Below are 13,437 nucleotides of genomic sequence, written 5' to 3'. Positions count from 1 at the left end.
TCTCGGACTGCAGGATGGCGCCGATAGCCGACGGATGGTGCGGCGCGCCTCAGGGAGAGCTACTCACCCGCACGGAAAGATGGCGGAAAGAGGACGGGAGGGGCGAGCGCACGGAGTTATGGGAAGCGGGCAGGCTATCGCGAGACTTTCACAGCCGCGCCAAAGCAGGACTGCCTTGTGGGAGCGGGCGGCTAGAGGGAGGGACGGAGGCTCTTCAGGGTGGGCAACAGAGAGTCGATGGAATCGACCTTCCGCGGCCCCTCCACGGGGAGAGGAGAGGGGAAGCGTTTGTCGGAGGGTTGACCGTGTCCCTTCTAGTGCTTAATCTGTCCAAGTAAAAACAATGACAACGAGGGCCTAGATATTTGCTAATTTTTATTGCAATGACTGTTCATTTAGAATAAAATGTGATACTTGCGTATGTATAGTATCTCTGGAGGGACCCACAGAACTCGGTAAGCTTCCTTTTTCTCCCTATATAATTTTGTTTTGTTATTTAAAATGTGTTTATATATTACGTTTTGAAAGCATTTTTTTTTTTAACCGCTGGTGGTTCCTTTTGACTGTCCCTAAATCTTAGCAATTTACTGGGGCTCCAGACGTTTCTTTCGCGTTCTGGGAAAGTCTGGACGAAAGCCACAAATGTTTCTAAAATAAACACAAGATTCTGAGCCAGTGGCTCTTATCTGCTCTTCTGCACCCGGACAAGCACCAGTTTAGATAAATCTCTTATCGTCTCTGAACTTCCCCCAGGTACAAACCAGGGGTAACACCTCTCTTACAAGTTATTTCGAGGGTTAGCTGAGATCACAGTGACCAAGGGCTTGCACAACGTCTGTCGAGTATATTTTGACAACGGAAAGAGCAGGGAGTGTTAACTGCTGCTTCAAGCCCGGGTATCCTATCACCTGCAAGGGAGTGAATTCTGCCTTCTCTTGAGCTGCGTGACCTGAGGTGAGTCACCGAACATCTGAAATATTTGCAACAGCCTCCTTACCTCACTGCTTCCACCTCTACCCTCCCTTCTACCACTCCTTTCTTATGGGAGCCAGAAAGACCTTTAAAAATGTAAACCAGTCAGATCATGTACTCTCCAGGGGCTCCCATCACCCACGATCAAATCCAAATTCCTTACCAAGTTCACCAGGTGCCCCCTGATGGGCACACCTGCCTCCTTGCACAACACACCAGACCTCATCCCCCATCCTCCTCCCCTGGCTTGCTTTTCTTCAAACACTCCAAGCATATTCCACCCCAGGGCCTTTGCACTGCTTTTCCCTGTAATGTGAACATGCTCCTCCAGTTAGCCAGGTGGCTTGTCCTCTGGTGTTCCTCGGCTCTCTGTTCACTCACACACACATATAACGGCCTCCTCCCCATCCTCCCAACCCCAGGACCCTGCTGAATTTTTCTCCACCTGAAACATTGGAAGTGTATTTATTTTCTGTCCCCAAGCAAGCAGGCAAGCAGGGACTAAGTTTTGTTTTGTTGAGAAAATTTTTTTTTCTTTTTTTTATTGGGAAAGTGTGTTTTCCCAGGACCCATCAGCTCCAAGTCAAGTAGTTGTTTCAATCTAGTTATGGAGGGCGCAACTCATTTGGCCCATGTGGGGATCGAACTGGCAACCTTGGTGTTGAGCCTGCGCTCTAACCAAACAGGGGCTAAGTTTTGTTCACCACTGTACTCACAGCTTCTAGAGAAGCTATCTAGCACATAGTAGGCCCTTAACACATATTTGATGAATAAATGAATGGGCAGATCAGTTTCCCCATCTGTAAAATGGGGATGACACTACCAATCACTTGAATTTGCTGTAATGATAAATGAAATAAACCAGAGATTCACACAAAATCCAGCAGAGTGAGTGCTCATCAACATTATTAGTATAAAGCCTCTGCCTATCGACCCCCCCCCCCAAGTGAACCCCAGGAAAGCAAAGCTCCCAATTTGAACATCTCAGGGATACAAAATTCTCTGGTTCAGTATACATTACAGGACCATTTGTTTTTTAAATGAAAATGTCCTTGAAGAATTGGTTCCCCTATACTTACGTTTTGCTAAAAATGTGGAGTTCACCTTAATTGAGGGCCTTGGCAACAGTGGGGATATAAGGGAATAAACCCACTTTCCTTCAAGAGCTGTACCATAAATAGAAAACCAGCACCATCCACTCTTTATACACTTTATTCGTTCATCCGTTGAACAAACTCAAAATATCGTGTGCCAGGTGTGCCCTGTGGTGAGGACAGAAATGTGGTCCTGGCCTTAAGAGGTACTGATTCCAGTACGGGAGACAGACCTGTAAGTAACACCACACTTCCAGGCAATGTGCCCTATAGGATGCCAATCTCAGTGCTGTGGGAATGCAGAGGGGGCCTGGGATGTTGCCAAAGCTTTCATGGAGGAAGTGCCATTTGATCCTTATCATGAAGGGAACTAACTAGCAATTCATGACTATCACTAAGTGCTTCCTGCAGATTAACTCACTGAATTGGCAAAACAGTGCGATTATGTAATGCCCCTATTACCCCATTTCAAAAGTGAGAAAACGAATTTCAATCTTAAATTGACCCAATCTTAACATTTTTGCTAACGTTTTACAAGGCAGAGGAAAAAAAAGTGGTCATTGGCTAAGCTACTGATTATTGGTGGGGTTTGGATCTAGGTCTGCCTGATGCCAAAATGTGAGGAAGGCTGTGTGGGGCAGCAGATATTCTAGACTTCTAACAGAGCTAGGAGGGCATGGACTAACGATGGGTAATCTCCGAATGGCTGGGTGGGAGTGGGAAGTGGGGTACAGGAGAATGGAGCACAGGGCCACGTCTAAATTGACTCAAGTGTGTGTGGCTTACGCTGTGGACACACTGGAAGCTGCTGAGGGCTTCAAATAGGGCTGGCTGATCATGATCTGAATGGTAAAAGATGGCAGATGAGCTGCTGGCGTTCAATCACCTCTCCTAAAAATTCCCCAATCCCTTCTTCACTCTTCTTGGCCCACTAACTCCACATGTCTTCCTCTCAACAGCCCATGAACTCTGGGATGGTAGGACCGCCGCTGGAGGTGAGGCCAAGACAAGTGTCAAAAAGGGACTTTTGCTGTGGCCAGAGCTGGCACAAGGGTAGCCAGGCTGGCCTGGGCAGGAAGCCAGCCAATCAGACTGGTCTGAGAAGTAATCACAGCTCCATGGTATATGGCCAGCATTTCAAAATATCAGGCAACCATGGGTGACCTACAGTAACTTTGGGTTGAGACTTCCCTTTTCTGGACATCACCAAACCCCCAAGAGGCTCCAAGGAAGGATCTATATATTTTTGGGGGGTAGGAGGGGGCTCATAATTGAAATTTGAATCTGTCCCCAGGACCCACTAAGTATAGACAGTGAGGCCCAATGATAAAAACATCCAATTTGAGCTTAATTTTAAAAATGTTTCAGGTACAGACAAGTCACCCCCCCAATTACTTGCTCAGCACCTCATGTACGCCGGGGTACAGAGATGCCCTAGCAGTCCCTCTCCCTTGAGTCTGCAGGGTTCCCTGCCTGTGGTCCCCGCTTAGCCCCCTCACACATCACCTTCAGCTATCACTTATTCACTGTTATTTCCGTTTCTTTTTCTTTTTCTTTTTCTTTGTGTGTGTGTGTGTGTGTGTGTGTGTGTGTGTTTCCGTTTCCATCTAGTGTGGTGCCTGGATGTTTGCTGAATAAATACTCTTAAACCTTTTATTTCATTTTGTTCTTAAGGAGTACCTTATAGGCATGTACCCATCACAAAGGGTAGTTCATTAATCGGATCCGTAAATCCATTCCTGTAAATACTGTACTGGCTAAGGTAGAAAGAAAGCAGGACACAAAAAGGGATTCCAGCTTTTAATTTTTTTCCCCTTTTCACAAAACAAAGTAGAAGAAATACAGGATTAAAACCATAAAAGTAGTTAAATTGGTAGAACATGTGTACACACAAAAATCCAGATCAGACAGGCTTATTTACAATAAGGAAACACATGTAAATTAAGGTAGTTTGTGGTTTTCATATGAAACATTAAAAAAAATCAAACATCTGCCACATGGGGGCCACTGTTTACAGCAATAGTGAAGGGAAGGAAAAGTACTTAAGAGACAAATATACCACAAGGTCTAGGTTTTACGGCATCAGTGCAATAAATTCACAGAACTATATTACAGCTAGTTATAATCAGAGTTTAAGAGTTGTTCCCAAATATGTCACATTTTTGGCCCTCAGAGGTTCATTCTTACAGATTTCAACTACTCTAAATTTCTAACTATTAAGAGGGACAATGATTCTAAGACACTTTCCAAGGAATTACAAAATCTCTGTTGACCTAAGACCATCTAGCATCTCCACACGTCTGCTCTCACCCACAGCCCTTGTACTCTTCCGGAAAATATCTAGGGGAAGTCAGACGCCAGCGTAGTCACCTGCTCCTCAGCCAAACCTATGGGGACAAAAGCAGCCAACGAGACCGTAAAATGAGAATCCTGAGGCTTACCTTTAAAGGCTTGTTCTGGTCTTGAATAATTAGTAGGATAGGATTATTTTCTAGTGAATCTGGACTAAATACAGGAAGACTTTGTCCTTTATTTGGCTGGTCTTGGAGTGAAGGTCAGACAGGAGTCTTAACCTCTTATGTACTTTAGTTTCAGTCAGCTGAAAACCTGAAATTAAAAGTAAGCTAAAAAACCTAACTCCAAGCTTCTGGAAGCATGCTATTACGAAGCCTTAAGGACCTACTCCCTTAAGTCCAAGTACAAGGGGACACACGCTCTAAGCCGGTCCAAGTCCCCATGCCGGAGAACAAGCAATGTTTCCTACTAATGGCTAAGCTCTGCACATGGGACAAACCAACACAGGCATGGAATCAGTTTCAGTTTATTCCATGAGGATTCTCCCATGGTATAGAAACAGAATGAGGAATGGATTTTAATTGGTCTCTTCATCGGTAGTGGTAAACTGGGTCTCTAGTTTCACGAAGCCAGACCGTTTTCTAAGCAGACTGTGGAAGCAGACAGAGCCGTCTTCCTGCAGCCACAGGCTACTCCACCTTGTACATCCAGCTAAAGCAAAGATCAACTCAATTATCCAAAGTCACCGTTAACTGTACTACAGTGAAGTTCACCACTATATTATTTTAAAGAAAGGAGCCCAAAAGGAAGAATTCAGTTAACCCCAAGGGAGACAAATCAAAACAAGTCATATTCACAAATGAGTTGTCGCTATCAGGCCAACTGATGAGACTACAGCCAGCTACACTTGACAAGAAGACACACTACACATAAAGCCTTACCTGGCAAGTCTGAATTTCTAGTAACTAAGGGCGGCAGGAGGGGGGGCAAAGAGTTACTAACTAACTTCTGTAACATCTGAGTATCCAGAAAGCCTAACAGAAACGGTTCCCAAGGGCAAGGCATACTTAAATCACAGGGAATAAAACAGATGTCTTATTCAGTTTTCTTTTCTTTTTGTTTGAGAAGCTTGTTTATCTCCCTTTTGGCCATTCCAATGTACTTCGAAATGATTCCATGTTGGTTTAGTCCAGGAAGCAACAGTAAGCAAGTCACTTAAAAACAAACAAACAAACAAAATGAAGGAGGCAGCAGTTCACTTCTTAAATGTTATTACATCTTAAAGATGGTGGTTTCCCAGACTGTTAGGCACTCTAGTAGGGGGAAGCTGTATGGAATCCACGTCCCCAGAAACTTCAGCCATCATGACCTCCCAGCCTCGGAGGACACGACTGCCTACTCTAACTCGTGCACATTTCTTTCTACCTTGGTTATTCTGTTTGTTGTCTAACTTCCTTGGAAGACCACAAACCCCCTGTGAATAAGGACGCGGGTTTCCGTTGTCTTTCTAGACTCCCACAGGTCTCTGACCAGTGCCTTCCAGGTGATCAGCACGCACATACTGTTCAGTAAGTTTCAGTCGGACCCCACTGGCCACGGCATGCCTGCGGTCATTCCTAAAGACTTACCAATCAGGTAGGTGAGGAGGAGGTTGTGGACTTGCTGTCCCACCCAAGCAACAGCAGCAAGAGCAAAGATCATGGTCATGAAGTACTAAGTGGGGAAAACAAGAATCGATCAACTCCCAGAAGCAGACTGAGAAGCGTTACTTTAGGAGGAAAATAATTCCGTTTTTTATTACCGCTTTTCTTTAAAACTACTTAGTATCTATATATTACATAAGACCCATAGAAAACTCTATTCGATCTATTTTATAGAATTTAGATACATTCCCTCCTAGAATACTGTATTCTCTATTTAAGCTAAATAGCTAATAATATGAATTATACTGTAATAATAACTTCACAGAAATTTCATGTGCAGCTGAGAAAAGAAAAATGGTTTCTATTATATGTCTTTTACTTTTATTTCAGTTAAGAAAACAAATTTCACTCTACTAGAATACAAAATTAAATATAATTTAACTTCCGGTGATTCAGTCAGTCTAATACAGATAAACATTTATAAATGTACTTAGAGGAATTAAACCAATGGATGATAAATAGCAAACTATGTTCAAACAGGCTATCATTATACAATGAAGTAAAAACTGACTTAATCTCAAAATTCTGCTTTCCTTGAATAGGTCACAACAAAAAAAGTACCATTTTCGGCTTTTCTTCCTTCAGTGTGAAGAGGCGTTTCCACCAGCCCACAGCTCTGCGGCGAGTTTTTACTAGATTGCTGCAAATTTCATGGAATCTTTGCTGCTGCTCAGTGGTCCTAGAAAAAGAATTTTCCCCTTCAACATAAGCAAATCTCTACAGTAAACAGAAATATACCATCCTCTCAAATTTAAAAGCTATCTTCTAAAGAAAGTCTAAATAGGGCCAGACAAGTGGCATGTTGGTTAGGAGTTGGCTTGGGACGCCAGCTCTGAGCAGCAGGGCCCCGGTTCAGATCCCACATGAGGGTCAGTGATGCTGCGCCCTCTACAGCTAAGATGGTGAACAACAGCTCGACCTGGAGCTGGGCTGCCATGAGTCGCCGGTGACAGAGTAGGCTGCAGTGGGGCTGGCCAGCAGCTGGCGTGCACTTTCAAGAGCTGCCATGAGCCATCATCCAATGGTGGGCGAGCAACTGCCTCACCCCGGAAGAGTGCAGTGATAATACCAATATGGGCCAGTGAAGCAACATCCTCCGCAACTAGACTGAAGAACAAAAAGGACAGTATCTTGTCTGTTCCCTTCCCCCAATTCACCAATAAAAATCTTTAAAAAAAAGTCTAAATGAAAAACAATTCACCATATAAAGGTGAAAAGTTCTTGTTTTATTAAGACACCTGTTAGAGCATAGGAATAAGTTTTTATATGGACACACACATGTGTGTACAAAGGAATGGTAATCTATGGTTCTACATTCACATTTGGCTAATGACACTGATAGAAGACTCATGACTACTGTGGGCCATACAGAAATCAGTAGAAATTAATTTCTCTATTCCCATAGTTTTCAGATTCTAGTCAATCCTGGGTTGATGTGAAATTTCTAAACAGATATATTTGAGCACTCTTCAGCAAGATATTAACTACTGGCACTCAAAGCATAATACCCTCAACTGGGCTTCATACATTTGATGCCAAGGCAGCAACACACAGATCAAATCCAAATTCTTTTTAAGTTTAGTTTCACTGAGGGAAAACACCATAAACAAAACAGCGGTAAAAATACAAAAGATCCTCCAAGAAAGCCCTTTTTATTTATAATGTTTTTGGGGTTCTGATGTAAAAAATTGCCTCTGTACTGTCTGCTCTACTGACAGCTCCGCAGTTATGGCTCTAAGCTGGAGGAGGATGTGCTGGCTCCTCTCCTCGCATCCTTCTTGCTGTGCAACTGCAGTGACAGATACAGAGGAGGGTTTCTGCTGAGCCCTGATATGTTCCCGGGGGTCAAGGCTAGATGTGGCTGTGCTACAGCGTTCTTCCTTCCCCATAAACATCAAACAACACAACTGCTCTGTCTACGTGACTAAGCCAGTCCTGACTACCATGAAACTCAGGGTTTATTTCTGAAAACTTTCCTCCAGGAATGATTCATTAGCAGATTAGAATGCCATCTGACTGATAAAAAGTCAAGGTCAGAAGCTGATTCTCTTTGTTACACTGTGACACTGTATGGTTACAAACTTGCCACCAAAACAGCTGTGCAATTTATTACTGCACAGGAAAAGCAATTCAAAGGACATTTCCTAATACTCATCCATTCTGCTACGGAGGTGGGAGAGGGAACCTCTTTAAATAAACAGGCTTAATTATCCCAAAATGTCTGAATTTATTCTCAAAGATCCAGAAGGCATACATTTAAAATTCTTCCTTTTATAGAAGTATTTTATATTTTGCTATTATCAGGGGAACAAAAAGCTAAAGGCACAGGAGACTACTAATCAAATTAAACAACCAAGGGAGCATAGCAGCTAGGACAAAAAAATCTATTTCAACAAAATCTAGTTTGGTTCATTCTTTGGATCAAAAGTGAGCAACGCAATATTCCAGAGAGAAGTTAAAATACTTTAATATGATTCATAGCCACTTACCTATATCTTGGGAACTCAGAAGTATGGTATAATCTCCAAGAATGGTATAAATGAAATCAACAACCTACTTGTATATACAACTTGAACCTATTCTCAAGCACCTGCTATGCATTTGGCTACCTACCACTGCACCGCTCAACGTCTCAACTGTAAACACAAGATCTCAAAAGTCAAAATACTTCACAGCACCCAGAATAGTACCTAACAGAAAGGGAGACGGTCAATGCGGTCAATGCTAAATGCACAAAAATCTACCAGCTACTGTTTTCCTATTCATTCAAACTTGTTAAATGAATATTATACTATCTTATAAATATCAATGGAAATAAATGTAAAACATAAATGTACTACTTTTATGGAAAGCTCATGAGTTCTACAATCCTTGATAAAATATTACCCAAAATAAAAAACCCTCACTTCAATATGAAGGTCTAGAAAGAAAAGTGAAAATAAATGCTAGACCATAAAAGAACTATGGAGATTTAAGTACTGGAAATTCATGATTTATATATGAATCAGCTAAGAAACCTGTCACATAAAAGCAATAAATCTACCCCCTAGGTATCTAATTGTAGACACGTCTCTGTGCTTAATTACAGCATACTAATCACAGCCACCAGGGTTAATTTAATGTCTCCAAATGAGAATGCCACATCGTCATGCCACCTACCATTTATTGGAGCCAAAAATTCTAGGCGCTAGAATGGGAACAAGGTAGTCAGCCAAGCACAGAAACATAACAAAACTGGAAACACCGGACAGAACAGACGGATCGAGATAGTAGATAGTCCTGTTAAAAAAAAAAAAAATTTAATAAAGGTTAGAAAAACACCGCCATTATTCCCAAGTGAAGTTGTTTATTCACTTTGTCCTCTGTTTCTCAAAGATGTTATTTGACTTTTTCATTCTACTTTTCTCACAAGTGGTTTTCTGAATGACTAAGTAACCGCCTGAGCTAAAGCCGACCCACAAGTGGTTTTCTGGAAGCTTCCTAACATCATAGCTGCAATGAAAATACCAAGAGACAAAAGCTCTTTGGGGTCCTCAATACTTTTGGGAGTGTAAAGGGTTCTCAAGCCAAATGGTCTGTAGTCACTGAGTTATTCAATTAACTTAGGTTACCAAGTTTATGTAAGTACCACAAATTCTGAAAACCAGGCAAATCGCTCTAAGAAAAGGCATTCTTTACAGATTACACAGTACAAAAGACTCAAGGCACTTCCATAATTGAGCCCGTATTCATAACAAATGCAACCTGAAGGAACGGAATAGCTCACTTACAAAAACACCAAAGAAACCACGCCCATGATGGCAGGTGGAAACCAGGCTCTTTCCCATCGGAGGACTTTATCGGCCACCAGCATGACTTCTCCCCATCCTTGCAGCTGCTCTTCCAGATTTGCAGTCTCTGCGGCCTATATATGATCAACATGTAAAGCCAACATGTGACTACTCTCAACATTTCTGTGGTTCCTAAAGTTAAATTCTTCTAGGGCACCCAAGTATGTCAAATAGCTGTTAACCAAATCACTATTTTTTTTTTAATTTTATTGGGGAACAGCCATGGTCATTGGTTACACATTGCTTTCCTGCTACAATGGCATAGTTGACTCTCAAGGGGGGGGCGCAGCTCACAGTGGCCCATGCGGGGATCGAACTCAGCAACCTTGGTGTTATCAGCACCACGCTCTAACCAACTGAGCTAAATGGTCACCCCAAATCACTATCTTAAGTTAGTTCCTAAAATACTCTACAATGTTGGTACCAATGACAAAAATCAATGGAGGAAAAAAACCATCATTTAATGGTCACCTCCCATGTCTAAGAACTGGGCTACCTTTTTCACATTTGATGTAACATAACCCTCATTGAGCCCCTCAAGGTGGGAATAATTACACCCATTTCACAACTAAAGAAAGGTTAACTAACTCCCCCAAAGTCCTGCCCTACTAATAATACCAAGCACAGTACCCAGAGTATAAATTTAGATCACTTCATGTTCGCTCATTTCAGGTGGTTAGACTTGATCGGTTGTTTTGTCATTCTATTGATTTAAACCCTTAAGTCCATTTGGAAAGCCTCTCCCTGAACAGCACTCCACTTCTAAAATAGCTCTTTGTGTAATGGAATCATTTAGATGTTGACATCATTTGCACAACTAAGGAAAACTACTTTTGCCAAACTATATGACGCATTTTAAGCTCAATATATCTCCTCTACGCTTCTTACATTTATCAGGACATTTTGGTTAGACTTCAAATTTCTCTGCAAATCTGAGCATCAGCTGAATTGGGCTTGTAGGATGAGCTAATGTGGCAGAAAACCCTTTAGCTGATTTTGGTAGATGAAAAAACATTGGAACAAGAAACCCATGTGTCCTTAAAAATGTTATCACAGGGAAACGTGCAAATGACATGGACAGTGCACCTTAATTTAATAAAGATGCTATCTGTGCCACATTGATCACCTAGGGTGACCTCAATATTTGACTATATATATCATGCTTAATCAATAAGAGATTACTATGTGAAAGAAACTCGGCTAAGTATATTATATGCTTCCACTTTAATTAATCCTCCCAACAAGCTAGAAGGAAGGTGTTACTGTCCTCGTTTTACAGATGAGGAAACGGTAATCAATACATAGAGGCTAACAGATCTGAATCCAGGAAATCCAAGGCCAACGGTCTTGTTCTCCTGTCACACTGTTCTACTGGACAGAGTATTTCAGCTCCAGGCCACTATCTGTCATTTCAACAGCTGTGTGAACTCCGGTAACTTCTCTGTGCTTTGAACCACCACTTAAAAGGAACCTGGCTGGGGCTAACTATTGAGGGGTGGGGGGGGGGGGGGGGGGGGGGGGGGGGGCGCAGGTAAGTTATGCATTGCTAAAAATGAATGCAAAACAAAAATCACACCAACGGTCCTGCAGAATCTCTTAATTCGTTAGCACCTCGGCTCTCGGAAAATCAAAAGCCGAAACTTAAATTCTTGGCTCCCTCTGTTCGCTGTGGTTGTGGTATCGGAGAAAATGCACGGATTTCTCTCGTTTTTTTGCCTGCATCGTCCCATGAAATTCGTGGCGAGGTCAAATGTGTCCGTCTGGGATACAACCAACCTCACTCCAGCTCCTTCGTTCCCCTGCTTATTCTCAAGCCGTCCTGTGACCTCCCTCCCACCCCCACCCCCCCAGACTTACAAATTCCGGACAAACGCCTGGACCTCCCAGTATCCTTCCAGCTGGACCCTACTCCCAGTTCCCTACGGTGAGTTCGCAGCCTTCCTGCCCTTTTAAGCTGAGCCAGCTCCAACAGACATTCTCGGCAGCAGCCCTTTGACCCTCCACCCATGTCCAAGTATGGGGGAAAAGAACGAAAGGGCATTCTGGTGAAGAGCAAAGAGGCTCCGAAAGCGCTCGACAGGCCCCAGGCTGCATCCCAGGCTTGTCACAGCCCCCCTTTCCCCACTTCCTCCTCAACCTTTATTCGCGGTGACTGATCACGCACCCTCCTCGCTCCCTCGCGGACCTTTTCCAGAGGATGTTAAGAGACGATACGACTAGGGACCGCCACGCAGAAGCTACCCAAGAAGCCCGAGAGGCAGGCGTCGCTGCCTGCGCCTGTAAACCGGGAGAGGGCCAGGGCCGCAGCGCCGCAGCGCCGAGCCGAACAAAGTACGAAGGCCTCACTGCTTTCCCTTGCGTCGCGGCGCCGGGACTCACCAGGTGGTTGGTGCTGCGATTATCTCCCTCCGCCATTGTCCTCGAGGTAACGCCTCAGCGAGCACAACCCGCCCTCCAAACCGACCCTTCTGAGATCCGCACCGCGACCCCAGCGCGAGGGCAGGCCCACAAGCCGCTTATATAGGCCGGCCGCCTTTCCCGACAGGCCCCGCGAAGCTCGCTCCTCATTGGGCAGCTCGAGCTCAAGCTTAAGGGGGCCGGACCAACTGCTGCCCAGAGCATGGCTTGAAATCGCGGTCAAAGGAAAGCGAGGCTGCGCAGGGACGAGTGGGCGGGGACACAGAACGACCAATCAGCGCCCAGGAGATATGCGATGCCTCGCCCAGGCTTTTCGGAAGCTGTTGAACGGCTGCTGCCCAGGGCTGCCCTGGGCCTCACTATCCCCAGGGTTGGCCGCCACGGTATGTCTCGGACCTTCTACTGAAATTTAGTTCTCGAAGAAATATGCTACCCAGTGTCAGGCGGACAGCACACATGGGCATAATTTGCTCACCTTCGCTGTGATGAAAGGGGCCGGCTGGGATCCTTTCTTTCCAGGCTGGCCCTCACCCTCGCTGTCCAGCTACCTTTATTTTAAATTCCAACTCTAGCCACCCCAGCAACGCCACTGACCAGTTTAGCCGAGATTTGTGACTCGGAGACTCGTGCCCACTTCCTGAGGTTTTGAGGACAAATGGAAAGAGCTATTCGTGTCGATTTTCTGCTTTTCCTTCCTATTAGGGGAAAAAGGCTTTAGCTTGATTGGGGGGGAACTAGGGGTGACCAGGGGCATACTTGGAGAACTCGTGAAAAATACACCAGCTTTAATGCTGGCTTATTTACATGGGGTCTTTTGGGAAATTCTTTGTGAAGCACTCGAGTTACTTAGGACGCTAACAGCTTCCTCTCCAAAAGGACTGGTTTTGACAGACCTTTTCTTACATTGGAGGTCGTGCTATGATGTAAACTCTTCTCATAAGCAGTGGAATTCATAAACAGCTGAGGAACTAGAGGAACTGAGCTGTGTTGAGGCACTTCTACGCCTTTTCTCTCCAGAATTTCAAAATGAACAAGTGCTTTGATTTTCATTATTCAAACAAAGGCATGCCCAATGTTGACAGGGTCGGATGTCTGTTTTAGGAAAACTTATCATAGCTTTGTAAC

At 44.0% G+C, this 13,437-nt stretch overlaps 2 protein-coding genes and 1 long non-coding RNA gene across 4 annotated transcripts in view; 1 reads left to right on the top strand and 2 right to left on the bottom strand.

Annotated features, from left to right (window-relative positions):
- The window catches only part of RPS15A (ribosomal protein S15a), a 6,893-nt gene extending 6,743 nt beyond the window's left edge, over window positions 1–150 (bottom strand). The window contains exon 1 of the mRNA XM_019666906.1: window positions 68–150. The gene's annotated coding sequence lies outside the window, so the exon portion shown is untranslated. The remainder of the gene's footprint in view (window positions 1–67) is intronic.
- A 35-nt stretch (window positions 151–185) lies between these two features.
- Window positions 186–6,690, top strand: LOC109395680 (uncharacterized). Of its 2 annotated transcripts, none has more exons than XR_002126710.1 (3): window positions 186–455; window positions 754–954; window positions 6,607–6,690. It is a non-coding gene; the product is annotated as an uncharacterized LOC109395680 (long non-coding RNA). The 2 variants fall into 2 exon arrangements; XR_002126709.1 differs by lacking the exon at window positions 6,607–6,690 and adding an exon at window positions 5,873–5,983.
- ARL6IP1 (ARL6 interacting reticulophagy regulator 1) lies at window positions 3,853–12,406 on the bottom strand. Its single transcript, XM_019666905.1, has 6 exons — window positions 12,274–12,406; window positions 9,835–9,968; window positions 9,224–9,343; window positions 6,626–6,743; window positions 5,990–6,074; window positions 3,853–5,575 (listed from the first exon to the last, which is right to left on the bottom strand). The coding sequence occupies exons 1-6, from the start codon at window positions 12,307–12,309 to the stop codon at window positions 5,457–5,459; spliced, it is 612 nt and encodes a 203-aa protein (XP_019522450.1). The 5' UTR covers window positions 12,310–12,406; the 3' UTR covers window positions 3,853–5,456.
- Between the last annotated feature and the right edge of the window lie 1,031 nt (window positions 12,407–13,437).

Source organism: Hipposideros armiger, unplaced genomic scaffold (assembly GCF_001890085.2).
Source record: "Hipposideros armiger isolate ML-2016 unplaced genomic scaffold, ASM189008v1 scaffold_480, whole genome shotgun sequence".
Taxonomy (NCBI): Eukaryota; Metazoa; Chordata; class Mammalia; order Chiroptera; family Hipposideridae; genus Hipposideros; species Hipposideros armiger.
This window is presented reverse-complemented; position numbering and strand designations above follow the sequence as displayed.

Coding starts and splice junctions, on each gene's coding strand:
- ARL6IP1 (XM_019666905.1), bottom strand. CDS start 12,309: ATGGCGGAGGGAGATAATCGCAGCACCAACCACCTG. Junction 9,969..12,273: donor ATCGCAGCACCAACCACCTG/GTGAGTCCCGGC, acceptor GATCATATATAG/GCCGCAGAGACTGCAAATCT. Junction 6,075..6,625: donor AGGAAGAAAAGCCGAAAATG/GTACTTTTTTTG, acceptor TTCCCCACTTAG/TACTTCATGACCATGATCTT.